Genomic DNA, 22,763 nt, shown 5'->3' with positions numbered 1-22,763 from the left:
CACCTCTAGAGCCCTTTTTAAATACTGGTGTCACATTAGCTATAGTCCAGTCATTAGGTACGGAAGCTAATTTAAAGGTTAGGTTATGAACCACAGTTAATAATGGTAGACAGACTACTACTGCAGGTGTGAGGGGGGACAGGCTGCTGTGCTGCTTTGACGTTCCTTAGCTTGGAGAGCTCAAAAAGCTGCTCATGATGTTGTTCTTTGGCAGCTGAAGAGGCTGCGGGAGAACTTAGGGGGAATCCCAAAATGCACAGGAATCAGCTCTGCCTTCACACAACTGTGGGATATGTTTTGTACCCACACTGCACTGCTCATACTGTCAATGATGGTGCCCCCAGTGCAGACATGAGAGCAAGTGTGAACACCCTCTGGAGATTTTTGTTTTGTCTACCTTTGGCTATCGACATCAGTTTTGTTGACACAACTTGGTAGTGTAGACATACCCTTTAGAGTTCTGTCCATAGACATGCCCTGACATGCCTTGCTGAGGCATCAGGTGTATCTCCTGCCTTCTCTCAATGGGTCAGTTGAATAGCTGGTGTTCTTTGGTGGGAAATCAAGCAGGCTAAGCAGTGCATACCCACCTATGAGCATCCCCCAGCAGATTAGCACAAGTTTGTAATACAGACACACACATATCTATAACCCAAAAAACATAGGTGATACAAACATATAACTGAGATTATCAGCTTTGGTAGATTGTAACAATTTTGCAGATACTTTACATGGCATGGGTGGCATATTTGATTATCATTCTACAGCAGTATTTCCAAATGGTGCTCCACAGAACCCTGGGGTTCCGCGAAGTGAAAACAAGGGTTCCGCAAGACAATTCCATTACAATAACATTTTATGATTTTTTTTTAAAAAAATATATATTTAAGCATTTATGAATTTCATTTAAAACAATTTTCATTTGTGTTTGCCATGATAAGTGTCTCTGTATAATGCCAGCTTAGCCGGAGAGTGGGGACGATGATATCACTACTCAGCGCTGTGCTGCCAGTCAGTGGTGCACTCGCCTGTTATATACCACCGTAAATCCCCGTACTCACTCTCAGGGAGCATGGATCACGTGGGTGACTGAATACGAATATACTAGCGCTGCGTTGGACAAAATCGAAACTTCAGCTGTCAAACAAGTTGCTGTTATTAAGGGTTCCGCTAAATTCTTTGGCGTTTAAAAGGGTTCCGTGGCCAAATAAAATTGGGAAACACTGTTCTACAGATTTCATAATATCCTCCTGTCCCCCAAATTCCATACAGCGTCACACACTGACTTCAATGTGGCTACTCAGTTTGTAAACCAGGGCCAAACTTGTGAAGCTAGCTTTGAAGCTAAAAGTAGTACTGCTTTCCATGAGTTTGTACAGGAGCTAGTTTTTCATGACTCCTCCCACAGCAAGGTGGAGGCGGGCCCGAGAGAAGAACCAACCCAACTTTAGAGTTAGTAAAAGAACTGAAGCCAGACTATAGTGGCTGGAGCTTCCTGGGGCCGGGGCCGGAGCTTTGTGAAGTGACAGGTAAGGGCACTTCCATTCTTTGCGCCTTTAAGAAGAGACTAGCGATGTTTCCGCTTGTTTGCTTTAGTTTTCTTTTAAAAAAGTTCACAGGAGCTGCACGTAGGCCTGCCTGGAACTCGGGTCCTTTTATTTTTCCTTCGCGTTTGAATAGACACGCTGTGCAATATTTCATTATATTAAGATCAAGGCCTTTTGGGGACCTGACGTTGGAGAGAAGGGGGAACGTAGGACTCTTCGATTGTCGTTTTCCACTAAAACTTCCCTTATTATTGCCGGAGGGTGAGAGTTAGTTTCAGTTTCAGCACCATGTTGTAAAGGCCGGATTTTTTGCAATCTCTTAGCAAATTCTAATGGTGGAACGAGCCTTCCGTGTTTCCTCTTCCTGCTCCAGTTCCCGGTGCATTTCTGCCCCCCTAGCATACGGTAACTAGCTTTCCTAATGGTCACATAAACTTTCGCTCTTGCAAACACACAGCGGGCTCCTGTATGTGTCAGACACTGTTGTATCCTGAGCCCTTGATTCATGCGCTTTCTTTGGTGTGGTGTGCTGCGGGCTTTAACACACCGACCCAGCAACTCCCAGCTGAAGGACTAAGGTAGAACACCCCCCCCACACACACACACACACACACACACCCCGCCGCTCCCCTCCTGCGCGCTGTGTCTCACGCTTTAACACCGGACTTTCCCGGGCTGGATGCGATCCGTGGGAAGCGGGGTTGTAGGCGAGGACCCGGTCTCTTTAAGACAGTTACCTGGCCCGGGAAGGGCTCCGCCCTGGGCTGCTGTGCAGGGAAAGGCGTGTGCGCGTGGTGAGTCCCCATGTCCCGGGACAGGGCAGGGGCGTTCTGCGCTAGTGACGGTGCAATGCGATTTGGGAGTTGCCGGGGCGACGACAGAAAGTGCAACTCTGAAACTCTCCGTTGTTGCGATCGTTGCGGTTTCTGTCATGCATACATGAAATGCGGTGCTACTGCTCAGGACTTGCTACCTTTGCTACCTGTCCTTACAGCGGGCAGTGACGCGTGGATTTCCTCCATTGGGCTGCCTCCTCCTCTGCTTCCTTGCGGGACGATCCCTGTGGCTCCACAAGGCGGGAGAGGGGCTTTTATCTCCTCTCCTCCCACTGTCCCACCCGCAGCCCGAGGTGGGGAGCCCCCACTGCTGCTCATCCTCAGGGGTCGGGAGAGCAGGGGGGGGGGGATTTCCATACCCCGTTCCCATGCCCAAAGGGGGAGTAGTGAGAATTTTCACCTCCTGCCCTCCACTCTTGTGGTACTTGTTATGTGCACACCCACCTCAGTTTTGATAATAAAAAAAAAGAGGGGGCCCGCGTTCATCGAAATGGGTGCAAGGTGCTAATGATGTAGTGACATCCAAAGCCTAAAAAGATGGTTACTCTCCTGAAGGACAGGGGCAGAACGCAGTGACAGTGCTGTGGAGCCTCCCTCCTCCCCCTTTCATTGTTTAACCTATTAAATGGGATTTTACATCCCAACTTCATCCTAATAGAAAACTGACCATAGCACCAGTCAGAGTCTCTCTGAGGACTTTGTAGGTGTCATCTGAGGGCGTGGGGGGGGGGGAGGGGGGAGTTCAGTAGAGTTCAGACTGTGAGAGGGGGACAACTTCTGAATGGTAAAACAAGGAACAAGGCTAATGAGAAAATAATCTTAGTTACGCAACATTACTTCTTGTGGTAAGGGTGTGACAGGATGAAGGTTCAATGTGCCTGCTTAATGGGAGGAGGACAACAGCTGCTGAGGGGGACACTGCATACCAGGCTCGTACTTCCCCCCATAATTCCCTATTCCCTTTACTTATTCATCTTCTGCCCTTTGTTCCCACATTTCCCTCCCCCTGCCCTATTCTACCCCCTTCCTTACCCACTGCCTCTTCCCACCCTGTCTAATCCCGCCTTTTCTCATTTCTTCCACGCTTCCAAACCCAGCCCCTCCATGGGCACTCCCTGTTGCACAGAAACAGGAAAGCTCTTGACACAGAGAAGGGGAGCATGTGTGGTACTAGGACCCAAAATATGGTGTTTTGCTGCAGACACTCAGCAGAGGCCAGATGCTGTCTCCTTCAGCTGGGTCCTAGCTCCCCATTTGCAGAAATAGGGTGGCAGTGGCAGGTAACCCTTTGTGCCACCTCTGTTGGGGGAGGGGTGACCCCCCCATAAAAACTGCACCCATGGTCACATAATCATAGGACTGGAAGGGACCTCAAGAGGTCATCAAGTCAAGTCTCTTGAATTTATGGCATCTCCAAGCACCATCTGACAGGTGTTTATCTGACCTGCTCTTAAAAGTCTCCAATGATGGAGATTCCACACCCTCCCTAGGCAATTTATTCCAGTGCTTAATTGGGATGTAAAAATTAAAAAAAAATCAAACCCACTAATTGTGTAATCAATTGGCTGGGAGTTTAACTGGTTAAATTCTTACATCCCTAGGGTTTACATTTTTTCCTAGCGCCAGAAACTTTTCCCTAACATCTCGCCTAAATCTCCCTTCCTGCAATTCAAGCCCCTTGCTTCTTGTCCTATCATTAGAGGTTAAGAAGAATAATTTTTCTCCCTCTTCCTTGTAACTTTTAGGTACTGTACTTGAAAACGTATGTCTCCTCTCAGTCTTTTCCTGACTAAACAAACACATTTATTTCAATCTGCCCTCATAGGCCACGTTTTCTTGACTTTTAATACTTGTTGTTGCTCTTTGCACATTTTTCAATTTGTCTACATCTGTCCTAAGGATGTAATAATGTAGTCGATCAACCAATAAGCAAAAGTTTATAGGTTAATGCTATAGACTACACGCATTTCACCTCCCCCTCTTTGCCAGTAAATTTTTAGCAGGCTGGCTAGCAACTTGGCTCAGTCCTCGCTCGCCCTGGGTCCAGGATCTACTACCCCTGCGGCTTTGCATTTAAAGTGTATTAGGAACCGGGGGGCAGGCAGCCTGGCTCAGATCTGGCTTGTGTCCAGTCTGAGTACTCAGCCCCTCTCTCCCCGCCCTGGACAGAGACTGCTGCCTCTGACACACAGGCAGCAGCACAGGGCAACAGTCAGCAGGTCCATGAGGGGAGCTGGTTTTTAAACAGGCTCCCCTTGCAGAGCAGCTCCTTCCTGGGACCCCACGATGCTGCCTCTGATACAGAGTCAGCAGTGCAGAGAGGCAGGGGGCTACTTGGGAGTGGGGTCAGCTGGCTCAAGGAGTAGCTGGCTCTCCAGGAGCTAAGCTAGCTGCACTGCAGGCTTTGCAGTACAGGTTGACCCTCTCTAGTCTGGAAACATCCATGCTCTGGAATGATTTTAGTTAGCTGGATGTCCACTTTTCATGGGTGTTTTCCACGGTCCTATAAATTTTATTTAGAGCCACAAATCCTAGATCTGTGTTATTATTTAGCTCTAATTTACCCCCTAAATGTCCTCTACCAGCCCAGTAAGCAGTGGAAGTGCTGGTAATGCTTCTAGACAGCATTGACTTCCTATGGTCTGGAAAGTTCACTGGTTGAGAACTGATCAGGTCCTGAGGGTGCTGAACTAGGAAGGTTGAACCTGTATAAGCTTTATATTCTCTAGTGTTCAAATACCACCAACCTTTTTGGTGAAAACCAAAATAAAGAAATCATGAAGCACTTCTGCTATTTCCACATTTTCTGTTATTATTTTGCCCTCTTCATTGATTGAATAATGATCCTACCCTGTCCTTCTTGGTCTTTCTCTTGCTTCTAATGTAGTTGTAGAATGTTTTATTGTTATCCTTCATGTCTCTAGCCTGTGTGATGTCATTTTGTGGCTTGGCACTTCTAATTTTGCTCCCTTGTCCTTCGTGCCCCCTCTTCCAAGCAGCTGCCTGACATTTTTTGAAGGAAAGCACATGAATTGGGGGATGCATTTTCTGCAGGCATGCAGCCATACAGAATCCCCTCAGGAGTAACCTTAAATGTGTGTGTCAACCTTAGGAAGTATTATAGGATTTGGTAGTTGGGAGGGGTTATGTAACTCATTTATTTCTCATGGGACTTTGCTTCCTAGGGTTAAAATTCATATTCCCATTTAAATGCTGGCAAAAGTTTAATTTAAATCCACATTGTTAAAACAGGTATTTAGGTGTCTAACTCCTATTTAAATAAATTGAAAATAAGTTTCAACATGCCTTTTAGGATCTGAGCATATGTAATCCCCAAAGGTGTTAAGTATCTTTCATGAGACAGAGTGCCCTTGACTACCATTGTAAGAAGTTCTTAGCATTTGGCAGAATTTGTCTATAGTTGGTGTTGGCCCCTACTTGTATTTCACTTTTACAGTTTCATTCAGGATTGTTGCAATATGTACTTTAACAAAGTTACATATCAGAAAAAAAAGTCCAATCAGTAGAGCATCAGATTCTGACGCCTTTACTCACACTGAAGTCAATGGACTACATATTGTCTAGTTTTTATTTGGGTAGTTTATACTTGTCTAGTTATACTAGTATACTTCTCCTAGTTTATACTGAGGAGTCTGTAGTACTGGAGCAAAATGCAGGACAATGTAGCACTTTAAAGACTAACAAGATGGTTTATTAGATGATGAGCTTTCGTGGGCCAGACCCACTTCCTCAGATCAAATAGTGGAAGAAAGTAGTCACAACCATATATACCAAAGGATACAATTAAAAAAAATGAACAAATATGAAAAGGACAAAGCGTTAATCCAGAGTAATTTACAGTAGTCCTTTTCGGATATAAATAATGGTAGTGCCCAGTAGGGATGTTAGCAAGTAGTCGACTAGACAATTAACCAATAAGCCTCAACTTTTCAGTTAATCTTGTCGACTACTATGTACAAGAGGCAGCAGGAGCCAGTGCTGCCACCCCACCGCACTGCTGCCTCTGTCACGGCTGCTGCTTGAACCCCCCAATGGACAGGGGCTGTTGCCACTCTGCACTGCAGCATGTGGCAGCGGGCAGCTGGTCCACAAGGGGAGCTCTTTGTATCAGAGGCAGCAGCATGAGATGGACAGGGGGCTCCCAGGAGTACACTGCCAGCTCCGTTTCCAGGGACAATAGCCGTGTCACTGCAAAGATTTCATGTGATTATTCAAATACCCACTATCTAACTTCCCTAGTGCCGAGGTTAAACTAGAACTAACCTCAAAGCTTGAAAATAGTTCTCGGAAAACTGCAGCTTCATACTCAGCAGCAGTAAAAAAAGCTATCAATGTTAGGAACTGTTAGAAACAGGAAATCTATGGTGTGATCCACTGTGTCCAGTTCTGGTTGCCCCATCTCAAAAGGATATTGTGGAATTGGAAAAAGTTCAGAGGCAGACAACAAAGATGATCAAGGACATGGCATGGCTTCCATATGAGGAGACCCCGAAAAGGATTAGGGCTGTTTATCTTAGCAAAAGGGACAACTAAAGAGAGAAGGTTATAATTCATGATTTTACAAATCTAGATGATGTGGAGAAAATGAAGAAAGGGTTATTTACTCTTTTCTACCAAACAAAATCCAGGGGTTCGATGAACATAAGAACAGCCATACTGAGTCAGACCAAGGGTCCATCTAGCCCAGTATCCTGTCTTTGAACTGTGACTAATACCAGGTGCCCCAGAGGGAATAAATAGAACAGGTATTCATCAAGTGGTCCCTCTCTTATCACCGATTCCCAGCCTCTGGCAAACAGAAGCTAGGAACATCAGTCCTACCCATCTTGGCTAATAGCCATTGATGAACCTGTCTACCATGAATTTATCTAGTTCATTTTGGAACCCTATTAAAGTCCTGGTTTTCACAGCATCTTCTAGCAAGGAGTTCCACAGGTTGGTTGTACGGTGTTTGAAAAAATGCTTCCTTTTGTTTTTTTTAAACCTGCTATATATTAATTTCATTTGGTAACCCCTAGATCTTATATTAGGGCAACAATTAAATAACTTTTCCTTATTCTCTTTTTTTGCTATAGCATCATACTGTTGACTCATATTTAGCTTGTGGTCCTCTATCACCCCTAGATCCCTTTCTGCAGTACTCCTTCTTAGACAGTCGCTTCCCATTCTCTGTGTGTGAGATCTGAGGAAGTGGGTCTGGCCCACGAAAACTCATCACCTATTAAACCATCTTGTTAGTCTTTAAAGTACTACACAGTCCTGTTTTTTGTTTTGACTGGTCTGTAGTTTTCTGAGTTGTTCTTATTTCGCTTTTTATAGATGGGCACTGTATTTTCCCTTTTCCAGTCTTCTGGTATCTCTCCCGACTTCCATGATTTTTCAAAGATGATAGCTAAAGAAATCTCCTCTATCAGCTCCTTGAGTGTAAACTAGGATGCATTTCATCAGGCCCTGGTGACTTGCAGACATCTAATTTTTCAAAGTAATTTTTATCTTGTTCTTTTTTTATTTTATCTTCTAAACCTACCCCATTCCCACTAGCATTCACTATGTTAGACATTCCTTCATCAGACTTCTTGGTGAAGACCGAAACAAAGAAGTCATTAAGCACCTCTGCCATTTCCAAGTTTCCTGTTACTTTTCCCTCCCTCCTCAGTGAGCAATGGGCCTACCCTGTCCTTGGTCTTCCTCTTGCTTCTAATGTATTTATAGAATGTCTTCTTGTTACCCTTTATGTCTGTAGCTAGTTTGAGCTCATTTTGTGCCTTTGCCTTTCTAATCTTGCCCCTGCATACCTGTATTGTTTGCCTATATTCATCCTTTGTAATTTGTCCTAGTTTTCCACTTTTTATATGACTTCTTTTTTATTTTACGATCATACAAGATCTCCTGGTTAAGCCAAGGCAGTCTTTTGCTATACTTTCTATCTTTCCTACGCAGCAGAATAGGTTGCTTTTGAGCCCTTAATAATGTTCCTTTGAAAAACAGCCAACTCTCTTCAGTTGTTTTTCCTCTTAGTCTTGCTTCCCATGGGACCTTACCTACCAGCTCTCTGCGTTTACCAAAATCTGCCTTCCTGAAATCCATTGTCTCCATTTTGCTGTTTTTCCTTCTTCCATTCCTGCCCAACTCCCAGGTCTCTGTGTTTTTCACTTTTGTGATTGAGTTATGATGTTACTTCCCTTCTTCATAGTTTTTTCATAAGTAATGGTTTCCTTGGGCGAATGCTCAACCACCCACTCTGTCCCAGGTCCTGCCCTCTCCCCTTCTTCCCCTACATTCTCATGCCAACCAGCCTCTTCCTACCCTCTCCTAAGCATACACCATCCTAGCACCTCCCTGCTTTCTCCCAGAACTTTCTGCACATTACAAAACAGCTGACTGCATGGGTAGGAGGCGCTGGGAGGGAGGAGGTGGAAATGAGGGAGGATGTGCTGGGGGGGAATGGGGAGAGCTGGCCAAGCATTTTACATTCTCTACATGCTCTCTCTCAGAAATCTCTATTGTGTACAGTTATTGGAATAGTAGATTCCCTTTGATGGAGTACCTGAAAGGCTGGTTGTGGGTGTACTTGGCCTTTTGACATATTTGAGTATCACACACATAGCAGAACTTCATAACTTCACATACAATGATAGCACATGCAATCCAATAGGATATTAATGTTCAGTAGATCAAGATCTTTAAATTATACCTTGCCAGGCAGCATACTCTATACAAAACATATTGTAATTCTGATGGTCCCCTTCTCCCATGCTTTATGAAGTTTGGCTTATGAATATAAATATTCATAACTCAAAGATGCTTTAAACAAAATACCTCAAGTAACTTGTGAATTTTGTGTTACAGCTTTCTGGAATTGTATATCCTATTTTGGTGCATGTATCATTCTTGTATGTAAAGTTAGAAAGATGAAGTATGAGACTGTTTATAGTTTTTAAATGTGCAATGAGAGCCTTTACTGGTGCCTCTCCTCCCAGCCTTAACAAGTTGGTGATCAACTTAACAATGTGTAAACAGCCTTGTTTATCCAGTAAATCCAAAGGTGACTGGACAAGTAAGACATGTGACCATGCCACCTGGTACTGGGATTCTATGTTGACCCTGGTAGTTTTCCATGGAAAGGGGATGTAGAACAATAGAGGAAAGGCTATTTAGGCAACGGGAAACTATCAGCCCTTTGTCTTCAGCTGGTCTGGAAAACTCTGAAAGGATGTAAAAGACTGGGGACCCACATCAGGATAAAAGAGGTTGTCTCTGACCTGAAGATAGTGGCAGAAATAAGAACAGCTTTTTAGGGTAAGGATCTGCTTGCAATATTTTTTTTTTAGTGAATTAGCACTGTGCATTTTCTTTTCATTTTAACTTAGTAACTTACTTTGATTTGATTATCACTTGTAATCACTTAAATACTACTATTTGTTCTTAATAAAAACACTTTTATTTACTATCAAGCCCAGTGTAAATAATTGTTATCTGGGGGAATGACGAGTGTGCATATCTCTCATTGCTAAAGAGGCGAACACCCTCCTGAGTTTTCCTTGTGTAAAACATTTACACAGAGAGAGACAGATTTATTTGAGATTTTCATCCCTTTAGGAGGTTAGTTTCCTGGATTCTGTGACCTAGAAGTGCATTCTCCCAGAACTGAAGTAGTTCAGAGTCTGCGTTACTATTCGGGGGGAGGGGGAGGAGGAGGAAGGGGAGTAACACCAACTCTGTACGTTGTCTCTGGGAGACCAGAGGCTCTGACACATCAGAACAGGATCGTGGGGAGCCCCAGAGAGCAAGGGTGTCAATGGCATGATCAGCACACTGGGGAACAATTCCAAGGGGTCTTCTGTGACCACACGCCATCACAATAATTATATGACAGTGGTGAATACAAGGATTCCAGGGTGTTGATTTGAGGTACAGAGTGCCATGGAGCCTGGATCCTCAAAGATACTTAGGCACTTAACTCTCATTGATTTCAGTGAGAGTTAGGCATCAAAATGTTGTACCTTTGAGGATCTGGGCCTACCTGCATAATTTGATCATCATTTATTGTGACAGATGAATGTTGGATGATGACACTTCATTTTTATTCTCTCTTCATGTTATAGATCCAGGAGGATTATATTTTTGTAAACCCTAAACTCTTGGAGGCTACAAACATGTCACTGGAAGATATTCATATGAACACACAGGACTTGCTGCAAAAGGAAGAACTAGATGCTGGAGGATTTGGAATGGTTTCTTTATGTTATCACAAGAAATATGGGCTTGTGGTATTAAAAACAGTGTACACGGGACCCCAGCGCATGGAGTAAGTTGGAAAGCGAAGGGGGCTTGATTCTCATTTACAATAAAAGGTCCCTTTACATCACTGGCATTGTAAATGGGCCTTACATCTGCACACCTTTTGAGGCCTTTTTTACATTGCCAGAGTAGTATAAAAAAATCTTTGAGTAAATGGCGCTTTGGTGCAGAGAATATTTTCAGGATGAATATAAAGTGTGCAGTAGTGAACTCACCAAATGATTATGGAGAATGTCTTCTACATTAGGGCTAAGAGTAAATGATGGTTATTAAGGAAGTTAAATCTGTTATTAGCAACTTGCATTAGTGAAATATTGCATGGTCTGTATAGGGAATTCATCTTTGCTACCTATCTTGAACTATTATTATTATTATATGCTATATCTATGTGAAGCATTGCTGGGTTGCATTGTTGTGATCTCTACATTATACTTCTCTGCCTCTTTGGTAGTTGTAAAGAACTTCTATTTTTTTAAAGGGAGGCAGTGTTGCCTAGTAGAAAAAACACTGGATTTGGACTCAAATTCAAGTCCCCAGTTTGCCAGATATCATGTGTGACTTTGGGTTAGTCATTTCCTTACTCAATGCCCAATTTGTAAAATGGGTATGATGATACTGATCTCCTTTGTGAAGCAATTTTGAGATCAACAGATGAAAAGATAGACTATGTAATGTTTAACATTTTTGGAAGAAAAGTTTTCTGTTTAGACAGTGCGGGCACCAGTTGGACTTTCAGGTAAGGTTTTTATTTTTCCTCAAAAGTTAATCTTTATAAAGCATTGCATCAGTTTTATAATGCAGTTCTCCATTTCCTGGGAATTTCAATAATTTCCATATGAGTTCCTTAAAAGCAAATAAACCTTTGTGTGCTTAAATGAGAGCAAGAATTCAACTGGGTGGCACATTTTTTTAAAGCATGCAAATGAAAAACATAATCAGGCACTTACCAGGAAATGTCCAGTTAGGAGTAGCAAGAAAACAATGTATTATTTTAAATAATACTGTTCTGGTCATCAGCTGGGTTTAAACCCCAGAGTTACACCATGAAGAAGGTGAGTCTCTGTTCCTTGAACTGAAGAACTAAGTATTTGAGGTCAAGTCCACTGCATTTAATGCAAAAAATCCCATTGATTTTAGTGGATTTGGGGGTCAGGCCATCAGTCCAGTAAGCTGCAAGTGGTAGTAATATTGTAAACCTCTTATGTGGACCAGCTACTTTACAAATACCCACATTCTTCCAGCATGGTATAAAACTCAGAGGCTATGTCTACACTCGCGGCTTCTTGCGCGAGTAATATGCAAATGAAGCTAACCGTGGAATATCGCCGAGCCTCATTTGCATACCTAATGAGCCATCGTTTTTTTCAGAATTGGCTCATGCGCAAGAAGGAGCGTCTACACTGCCCCTTCTTGCGCAAGAAAAACCCTCTTGCGCAATGCCGTTACACCTATTACTTGACAGGCATGCAAATGAGGATCGGCAATATTCCACACTTAGCCTCATTTGCATATTACTTGCGCAAAAAGCCGCGAGTGTAGACATAGCCAGACTGTGGAATGGTTCCCAATTTAGTTTTAAGAGCAGAAAGTGACTGAAGAGATTGTGATGGTCTACAGACTGTTGCAGCACTTTCCCCCCTTACAGGGTTGCCAATTTTCCTGACCAGATGCCATTGCCTAGTGTCCGAACCTTCGAGTCGGGAAAGTTGACAACTCTTGTCCCTTACCCCCACTGGCTGCTTTTATTGTTTTTTCTCTCCTCCACTACCTCAAATCCTTAAGTTTATTTTTGCTTTAAAATGTTGGTCAGATGCCTTAAACAAGCCTCTAGCTGAAAGCAGATCAGCCTCTTCTGCATTGCTGTAGAATTACACTCAAGGCTGAGAAGGGGCAGTTTCCCTTTGAATCACAGCCTGGGAGAGTGCTAGCACACAATTGTACTACAAGGAAGCTACTACTTCCTCTTGCGGTCTGGCCACAATGTTTTTTCTTCTTGCTAACTTGACTCTGCCCCATTTAACACAATGCTCACAGGGATTTTTTTTTCAACATGTGCACTCTTGAGTGGTGGTGTGAACAGCAAGAGGCCCAGCTGACACAGCAGAATGTGGCTTGGAACAATCAGTGTTCCAAACCATTATTCCATAATAATAAGGGTTATAAACACCCAGTATCCATAGACAGTGCTTAATTTGTGCCTCTAGGCTTGGCAGTTCATAGCCCTGGCACCTATGGCCTCCCAGCCAGCAGTCACTGCTCTCTGGCCACCCAGCTGTGAAAGCTACATTGTTGCCCACAGCAGTGCGAAAGTAAGGGTTGCATTACCCCATACTATGCCATTCTTACTTCTGTGCCGATGCACTGATTTCATAACCATGTGGCCAGCCACCAGTCACTGGCTACCCCACTAGAGCTTAATTTGTGCACCTCTTTCATTATAAATGAAGCATTACCCACAGTCATGCATGGATGATCCCTCTGTAATCCTGTCTGAAATTAACTTTTAAGACAGTCTTGGAAAACTAGTGCTTTACTAAAGCGTCCTAGGGCTTGTCTGCGCTTACAGCACTGCAGCAGTTCAGCTGCACTGGTAGAGATGCGTCACTGGGGGGCTCACTGAAGCCATTATCTACTCCGCTGGGAGAGCTTCTCGCAACAGCATAAGTACTTCACCTCCCTGAGGTGCTATAGCTAGATTGACAGGAGAAGCCTTCCCATTGACATAGCACTGTCTACATCATATTAAGGTCTGTAGGACTGCAACCCTTGGGGTGCATAGCAACATTTGACGCAAGTTGGTGACCATGCCCTACATAATCCATTTGAGTCTCTGCACTAAGTAACTGCCTTTTTATTTCTATCTGTCTCCCCATTCTCCCTCTTTCTCTGTGTATTTTAGGCATCTCACTTAAGGATCCTTAACCAAAAGGACAGTGTTTCACACAAACATTGGAAAACAGCCCTCTGTGGGAATACAAAACTAATTGTGCCCTCTGTTAGCTATTGCTAAATGCCTACTCCTCTTTTATAATTTGAATGAAATTAGATTATATTTTCAAATGTGTCCTTAATTTGTATATTAATCACTGACTTATAAAGTATATTCATTGACATCAGAGTTAGTCGCCACTGAGATGTTCATACTTTTCAGATCCATTGTTTCAGACTGTATGGAAACTCAGTCAGATACAACCACATTGGTTACACTTGGGTCATGATTTGAAAATTTCCTTTAAACCCATAACAGCTGGAGGCTAACTTTAAAAAAAAATTAAGAAAGGTTCTATAGGACAGTTACAACATCTGTCTGTATGTCCCTTTCCCCTGGCTAATTCTTCATCCCCCCTGGATTAATTTGCTTTGAAATTCTAACTATATTATTATAATTTTAAATAGGGAGAAAGGTAGTGACAAATCTAAAGTAATCCGTGTTTAGTGCCTTACTTTATGTGTTTTGTAGTAAATTAAGCTAATTAATAGACATGCTCTCAAAGATTAATTGTAACTATTTTCCAAAGTTTAAAAAAAAGTTATGAGGCCTAATTTTTAGCACATTTGTAAATAAACTAGATACATGCAACTCAGGGATCTGTATTCACACATTTAGCATGACATACACAAAGCATTATATCAGCTGTGGCCAATCAGTGGCTCTTGAGCCACATGCAGCCCTTACCCCCCAAAAGTGTGGCTTGCGAAGCCACTCCAGTGCTCCCCCCAAATGTCCCTCGCGGTCCCTCCCCCAGCTTCCCTGTGTTTACCGGGTCCTTCCCTGTGCTTTCTGGGTTGGAGCTGCAGGCTTTTAAAAATGGTGCCCAAGATGGTGGCTGTCTTAAAGGGGCAGCCTCCTTTAAATTTTTTTTTTTTTTTTTTTTTTGCTCGTCAATTCTGTTCTGGGGGCGGGCTTTTTTTTTTCTTGACAGTTCTGGAGCGGCTCTTCACATTTTTTCCACCGCTGCTTTGGCTCTCTTTGTTGAATAGGTTGGCCACCCCTGCATTATATACTAAGGCTGTAATATTGTACTCGATTAACCGATAAGCAAAAGCATATACAAACTACATGCATTTTCATTCCTCCCTTCCCCACCAGTAAATTTTTTAGCAAGCTAGCCAGCAGCCCAGCTCAGTCCCAGCTTGTGGTGGGTCCAGGACCTACGCCTGCTGTGGCTCTGCATTTAAAGTGTATTAGAAGCCAGGCAGCCCGTCTCCATTCTGGCTTGTGCCAAGTCCAGGAGCTCAGATCCCACCTAGACAGGGACTGCTGCCATTCCACGCTGCTGCCTCTGAATCAGAGGCAACAGCCAGGGCAACATGCAGCTGGTTTGCAAGGGGAGTTGTTTTTTAAACTGGCTCCCCTCGCAGACCAGCTCCCACCTGGCACCCCATCCTGCTGCCTCTGATACAAAGGCAGCAGTGCGGAGTGGCAGGGAGCTCCTCGGGAGAGGGACCGGAGTGCACTGGCTGCCAGCCCCACCCCTGGGGACTATAGAATAGTCAAGTAACCAATAAGAATTCATGTGGTTAATCGACTATTCAATTAACCGATATTTAACATTCCTATTATATACCTACACACGTCTTGAAAATTAAGAGTATGTAGACTAGTTACACAGGGAACAGGTACAGGCAGTCCCCGGGTTACGTACAAGATAGGGACTATAGGTTTGTTCTTAAGTTGAATTTGTATGTAAGTCGGAACTGGCTCCAGATTCAGCCACTGCTGCTGAAACTGACCAGGGGCTGACTACAGGAAGCTGGAGGCAGAATTGCTCTGCCCCCAGCTTCCTGGAATCAGCCACTGATCAGTTTCAACAGCGGCTGAATCTCGAGCCTGGGACAGAACAGCTGGGCTGCCAGGTAGGTCCCTGCAGGACCAACCCAGCAGCAACCCAGCTGCTCTACCCCAGGGTCCACAACAAAAGCCTGGTCTGCTTGGGGGGGGGGGCGCACTAGCTGTGCCCTCCCCCCCCCCCCCAGCAGACCAGGGACACCGGGAGCAAAGCCGCAACGGCGGTGGAATCCCGCGCCTCCCTGGCTTTGACAGAGCAAAGCCTCAGAGGCGCGGGACCCCTCCGCCTCCCTGGCTTTGCTCCAGGTGTCCCTGGTCTGCTGGAGACGGTCCCCAGCAGACCAGGGGCATCCGGAGCAGCTTTTCTCGCCTCGGAGGTCGAGGTGGCGGGACCACTGCGCTCTGGGCGGTCCCGCTGCCTGCGAGCTCCGGGGCGAGAAAACCCCGTTCGTAAGTGCGGATCCGACATAAGTCAGATCCGCGTAACTCGGGGACTGCCTGTATAAAAGTTACCAAGCCAGAGGCTCAGATGGTGTAAACAGAATTCAGTGGTTTTAAACCAATTGAAAATTTGGCCCACTTTACAGAGGTCAGATTACTTTTTTGGCCATCAATTTCACTATGAATTAGAAGGATATTGATGCCTTACTGTGCTCTTACCAGTTGGATATTTGCACACAGTGTAATTCTGTAGTATCCATTTCACAGATATAATGCTTCCCTTCTTGAAGAAGGCAGGATTATGCGCAAACTAAGTCACGATCGTGTGGTGAAATTACTAGGCATCATTCTGGAAGATGGGAACTACTCTCTGGTGATGGAGTATGTGCACAAGGGAAACTTGATGAAAGTACTAAAAACAGTGAGTAGTGAACTGAATAATCTCTCACGCATGGACTCATCAGCTATTATTGCAGGAAGTTAATATTTCTGAGTATCTTTAAAAATCACTTAAAAGATATAGTGGTTTTTCAGGGCTTTTTAGAGCTTTTACTCTGCTTTTATTTGGCAGAAAATAATCAGTAAACTTTGGCTTAGGAGGGTTATGGGTGAAATCATGGGTGGCCGATATGATAGGTGGGGGAAGGCACAGTCTTTCCAAACCGCCAGCCTACCCCTGCCCACACTCCAACCCCAGAACGCTTGCTGTAGGTGTTCTGGGGACAGAGTGTTGCTGCCCCCAATGCCTGTCCCAATGCTCCGGGGCTGGGGAGGCTGGAACCATGAGCCTTCCCCCCTCCCTGTGCTCTGGAGCTGGGGAGGCTGGAGCGACCTGCTCCTTGACCTCCCCATGCTCTGCCAGGGAGACCTGGATGCTCCTGCACGCCCTCCCACCCGCCTTCCTTCCCTCCCCATGGTAGTGGGGTGTGTGTGTACATACAGCTTGACTCCGATGGGGATGGGCCTCGGCAGAAGAGGCGTGACTGAGGGCTTACCTCCCCCAGCCCTATGTTCACCAACTGTCTATGGGTGAAATGTTGTTTATACATTATTCATAAGGGGAAGTGAAAGCAAACGTTCCAATCAGGGTTGGTAAGAAGTTTGAAAAGGGACAAGGAAATATCTGCATATAGTGTTGCCAGGTGTCCGGTATTGACCCGGACAGTCAGGTATTTTCACCTCCTGTCTGGTAAAAAAATTCAGAAAATGCCGGACACCTGGCAACCCTACAACACACTCAGCAACTGGGCCCAGCCCCCGGACCCGCCGCCAGGCCCCCCGGACACCCTCCCAGCCCCCCACTTACTTGGTTCCAAAAGGGCTTGTCTTGTGGCTGGAGCAGAAAAACAAGATGGCCACTGGCAAAAAAGCCTCTTCTTAAAGTGGCCATGCTGATTTTTTTTTCTTAAAAACTGCTGGGGAGGAGGGGAGGGTTTTCATCAACTTTGGTCTCCCCCTTCTTTTTTTCTCATCAGAAACTTTTTTCCCTGTGTTTTTTTTGGGGGGGGGGGAAAGGGGTTGGTATTTTTGGTTAAACCATTTGGCAACCCTATCTGCATATGCAGAATCCCTTTTGTCCTGCTTGAGGCACAAATGGAACCTCTCCCTCTATAGTTACAGCTGATTCTAAAAGCAGCAGAACTGCTATGGTACTGCACATGGTGTGGGGGAAGCGATAGGCCATTGAAAGGTTATTTATGTCTGGTTAGGACAGTGTTTCTTAAACTTTTTAAGACCAAGGAACACCAAACAGTTTTTTTTTATGAGGAGCACCAAGAATTTTTTGAGTAAAACCAATACAAATTTTAAAAAAAGGTTGGGGGAAAGTTGAGGAAAAAAACCCTGCGGTATATCTCCTTTAATTTATACTATGAGCCAGTAGGGCAGTATTTAACCCATAGTAAGTTACCGAGGAGTAACGGTAGTTCGGAATAGGAAGCCTAATCCGAACTACCTAGTTTGTGCTGCGTGTAGCCGCGGGGCACGGAGTCCGAACTAGCGGACATTTAAAAATGGCGGCTCCCGGCAATATGCAAATGAAGCCCGGAAAATTCAAATCCCGGGCTTCATTTGCAACTCGAACTAGGGTGGTAGCGTATACATACCCTGAGAGTTGTGTGGAGAGCTGCTGAGGAGTAATCATAGATAGCCTGTGTCTGATCTTAGTTCCACCCGTGTAAATGTGGAATCATTCCAGATTTACTCTGGTACAACTGAGTGGAATCTAGCTACAGGAAGGATTTCAATGATTTTTAATTCGTAGCTTTAGCAAAGGTGTTGTGGGAACCAGAGAGAAGGAATATTATAATGGCCCTTTGTTTCATTTAATGATGTATTATTCAGTAGTTTTAATAATTTGTATTTTCTTTTCTTCATTGTAGTCCACTATTCCCTTGTCCGTGAAAGGGCGGTTTATCCTAGAGATCATTGAAGGAATGCTTTATTTAAACGAGCAGGGATTGGTACACAAAGACCTGAAGCCAGAAAACATCCTGGTAGATGATGACTTTCACATTAAGGTACTGATAGAATTTAATTACAGAACTCTTGTGATTTGGGCTATAGAGTGAAGCTCCTCCCATGTAGGTGGGGGTTTACACCAGGGAATAATAAACTAGTAGTCCAGTACGCTGATAAAAAAAATCAAAACTTTAGTGACCCATCTTTAAAATGTAGTGGCCCACCAATAGGCTAATTCTTCAATATTCATTATCTGTCTATGCCAAAAGTACATGGGATGGAAAGTAGAGAGAAAATACTGGCTTTTCTCACTTGATTATTTATTCCTTAATTTACTTACTGATTTTAGACAAACTTCAACAAAAACAACTTGAGACAAAACAGAAATACCAGAATATCACATCAAACTGCTTTATGACAAAGCTCACACATTTGCTTCTGTCTCACCTGTGTTTTCTCTTCTTGCCCTATCCCTCTTCCTGCACTTTCCCTTTTTTAACCTTTTTCATTTTTGTGCTTCTCTTTCCCTCTCTTCCTTGTTTTTAGATGTCAGCCAGCAGCTAAAGAAGAAAAGCAATGACACAGACCTTCACAGATGTGTTTTGTGGACCTGATCCAAAGTCCATTGAAGTCAACTGGAGTTTTTTTACTGACTTCAGGTGCTTTGAATCAAATTCCCTATGTGCAGTACCTGCTGCTGAGAAAATCTGAGTAGGATCTGTGGCATCCAATGTCTTTTATCCTGTGGACATATGTCCTCTGAAGATGAACTACTAAAATAGTCTCCCCTATCATTACTTGCAATTATTTAATGAGTCCTGCATAAGGAAAGCTCTGTTTGATATTTGTCACTTCATTGGCTCATGTGACATGACAAGACTGAGATAACAGCAAACAAACAAACAAAAACTTTTGCACAACATGAAGAGAGGATAAGAGAAGCTAACTGCAAAGGGACCAAATGACTAAGCCCCCATCAACACTGCAAATGTAATTGGGTAACTAGACTTACATTTTGATCTTAGTTACAAGCATTTAGTTTGGTTCCATGCATGTAAACATATCGCAGAGCCACATTAAAGCCTTGAAGCCAAATACAGAGATGAGTCAGACTTGTTCTGAGCGGGTTGGATAAACATGGTGGTGTTAAAGCAGCAGCTGGTGACCAGTTTGACCAAGGTCCTCCAACACTGCTAACATTTATAAGGATGAATCAGTGTTCTGAAGAAGATGGGCCTAAGGGAGTTTAGATAGAGTTTGGATTGGTATAAGCAGAGGGGAAAGTAAGCGGGTGCAAGAAGAGCTGGCCGAGCTACAGCAAAAGCCAGCAGAGAACTATTTAAAGAGCTGGCAGGAACCTGGGTTGCAATAGGACAGTCCCTGTAAGAAATTTTAAGTTTCTTTCACTGCTGGGTATAAGTCTTCTACAACATGTACCTTTATATTCACCCATATATGTTATACATATACATTATACTTCTGAATTTGGCCTAAGGAACACGAAGGTTTTTAATAGTGACGTATCTCTGATGAATTTATTCCCTTAGGGCTAAGAAAACCCAAAGGTATTACAATGAAACTTAAAACAATCTAAAATTGTAAGACGTTAAAATACTTATAAATTAAAATTAAAAAGTACATTCACCATTAAACCATATATGACCATCATGTCACTTGCCTTTTCCTTATTTTAGTAGCTGCTCGTGCAAATAGAGCAACTGCTCGGATCACAGTATGTGGTCAGTTCCTAACATATATTCTGTTTTCTGAGAAGGCATAAAAAAGGCATCCAGGACAAAAAATGCAGAAAGCCATTTTGACCTCACGTGGCAACACAGATTACAATTTAATAAATGATTCCCTAAATCTCATGGACAGATATGGTTACAGCTTTCTAAGTAAGATGTATTCATTGATTAAAAATGGAGAACCCTACTGGCCCTCTTTAGCAAGTTATTACACAAACTGTCTAAATATCTGGTATACCCAGGAGTCTTTTTAACAAGGAGGAACCAAGGAGACATATTTGAAATAGAAATCTCTGCCATATATATTTGCTTATTGCTATCTTTTATTCTTGACCAGATTATGGATTTCACATTTTTGAACTTAAACCTTCAGAATACAAATTGACGTGAAAAAGTCCTACTGAGCTAGTCTGCTAAGTCTGACCTTGACAAGTGCTGTGAGCCCATGCTATGAATACAAAGCCAACAGTTAATATCTCTGTATTGCACTTTGGACAGAATAGAGTTCAGACCTGTCTCATCACTATGAACAGCTGGGGTATTATTTGGGAGACCAAGCGTCGTCCTAATAAATTTGTTCTGAATCCCTTTCAGACTTAGAAGTAGTGGGGATCATTCCATCGCCATATTTCTGTTTGTGAATAATCTATCAAAGATGCTTTCTCATTGACAATATAAACCAAATGAGTTTAATAAATGCTTCAAACACAATGGTATTAGAGACAGAACCTTGTTGTCTACATAGAATAAGACAAAGTGATTCATAATTTGGGGGAGGGGATACTGATGCTCTTTTAATGCTAAAAGGGACTGAAGGACAGCCTTGTTGAAACCCCCTTGTAATTGGGATGGAGTTAGTTAATTTCTCTTCTAGGCCTATGCTAATCTTATCTGGGTTAGAAATGTTGGGAGCCATTAGCAAGGTTCATAGGCCACATACCTGGAAGAGGATACGGTGGGTGGGGATGCAGCGTTATGCTAATTTACAGGGAGAAAAACTATGTCAATGCTATTAGCCACAGCTCCAGCTTCAGAGCTGCTGCACTGATTATGTACAAAAGTGAGATAAAATCCACTGTTCCACTTTGAAGCTACTGATAGCACATTTTAAACAATTTTCTCTAGTCTTTAAACTCTTGTCAAAGGCTACCCAGCATGACCTTGTACTCAAAGAAAGATTATTTGGTTTCACCGATGTCCAAATAAGCTTTCCTAGCATTGTACATTGATAACAGATGGGCAGTGTCACGTAAAGAACCAGAAGAAAAGTTTATAATAAATTCTGTATGTATATGAAGGAGGAGCGGAGAGGGGAGGGGGGGAGCCTGAGCAAGTCTCTAAGTAGATCTCCAAGGAGAGTGCAGATGTCCTTTCAAATCACTGTCCTGGTTAAAACTGACCTAGCCAAGATATCAGTGGATCTAGTGTGAAGAGCCGGGGCAGAGTTGTCGAGGAAAAGGAGCCAAGCAAGGAGCGGGAGGATGCCTGTAGGAGGTGCTTTCCCAGCTGGCTCCAGTCTCTGACTTGATCCCCAGGGCTCTGTGTGTCACTGAATACAAATCAGCTCCAGCTCCCTTAGCCTTTCGTGCACTGGCTGCTCCAGAGATGCACTGGCTCCCAGTTCTCCTCAAAAGAGGCTTCTCCGGGCTGCACCTGCTCTCTTAGGTAGCTTTCTGTGGTAGCTCTCAAATCTTACCCCAACCTTTGGGCTTTGATATCCAGGCAGCTGATAGCACACGTCTGGTTGTGAAAGACTGAGCCCTAAAACTGAATCCCTGGAGATTCACCCCTTCTGAACTGAGGGATGTGTGCCCTAAAGCCAGAATCACCACCATTTTTCAGAGTCTAATCACGATGGGAGAAGCCAGCATGCCTGCAAGGGGACGCTAAATTGGTTAGGGCCCAGAAAAGAGAAGTGCTACAAGAAAAGCAGCTAATGGGGGGAAGTAAGAAGGCATAAACTGAAGTAGGCTACCCCATCTTTGTCGAAGGGTTTTGTTCTGGAACTTACCATGACAGTGGTGCTTGAGTATCCCTACTTGAACGCATTCAATTTTATGCTTTCTTGTGGCTCCTCAGCAGCTGTCACACTTGCTTAGATACCCTTATTCTCCCTTACATGTGAAAGTGTAAGGGAGTCCCAGCTAGTGCAAAAGAATGTGCATATAAAGAGGGGATCCATGTTACATAATCTTACATCGTGCTTCTGAATTTGAACCCTGGTTTTAAAGAGGCTAACATTTTCTCTGAGGAAGAGGATCTTATGTTGATCTCCCACACTGGATTGAATTTCACGCTGAACTTCAGTTCTCTTGTGATTATAACCCCGTTTGGTCTCATCCACCTAAGCAAAGCCAAGTTGTGTTTTAACAAAGTTGTATTATAATAATGTCTCCACATGTTCATAGGGGGTGGGGCTTAATGTGTCTTGAGTTGGCAACAGTGCTTGATTCGGGCATCAAATTCACATAGATTTTCAAAATATGATTTCATTTGTTCTCTTTGGTTACACTTATTGAAGAGTTTGAATTTTCAGATAAGTCATTTCCATAAGCATTCCATGATACAGTATTTTACAAACTTTGAATAATATGTGAAACAATTTATTAGATACATTCTC

The 22,763-nt window shown here is 43.6% G+C and overlaps 1 protein-coding gene across 5 annotated transcripts in view; it reads left to right on the top strand.

Moving 5' to 3' along the window:
- Positions 1 to 1,398: 1,398 nt before the first annotated feature.
- Positions 1,399 to 22,763, top strand: part of RIPK1 (receptor interacting serine/threonine kinase 1) — a 48,421-nt gene continuing 27,056 nt past the window's right edge. For 2 of the 5 annotated variants that reach the window (XM_075921325.1, XM_014581440.3), the window contains exons 1-4: positions 1,399 to 1,529; positions 10,510 to 10,712; positions 16,203 to 16,356; positions 18,317 to 18,454. In XM_075921325.1, coding sequence (XP_075777440.1) covers positions 10,561 to 10,712; positions 16,203 to 16,356; positions 18,317 to 18,454 — 444 coding nt within the window. In that variant the 5' untranslated portion in view covers positions 1,399 to 1,529; positions 10,510 to 10,560. Of the gene's footprint in view, positions 1,530 to 1,556; positions 2,126 to 9,185; positions 9,704 to 10,509; positions 10,713 to 16,202; positions 16,357 to 18,316; positions 18,455 to 22,763 lie in introns of those variants that run through there. The other 3 variants (XM_075921324.1, XM_014581443.3, XM_014581441.3) reach the window with 3 other exon arrangements.

This window comes from Pelodiscus sinensis, chromosome 2 (assembly GCF_049634645.1).
Source record: "Pelodiscus sinensis isolate JC-2024 chromosome 2, ASM4963464v1, whole genome shotgun sequence".
Classification (NCBI taxonomy): Eukaryota; Metazoa; Chordata; order Testudines; family Trionychidae; genus Pelodiscus; species Pelodiscus sinensis.
This window is presented reverse-complemented; position numbering and strand designations above follow the sequence as displayed.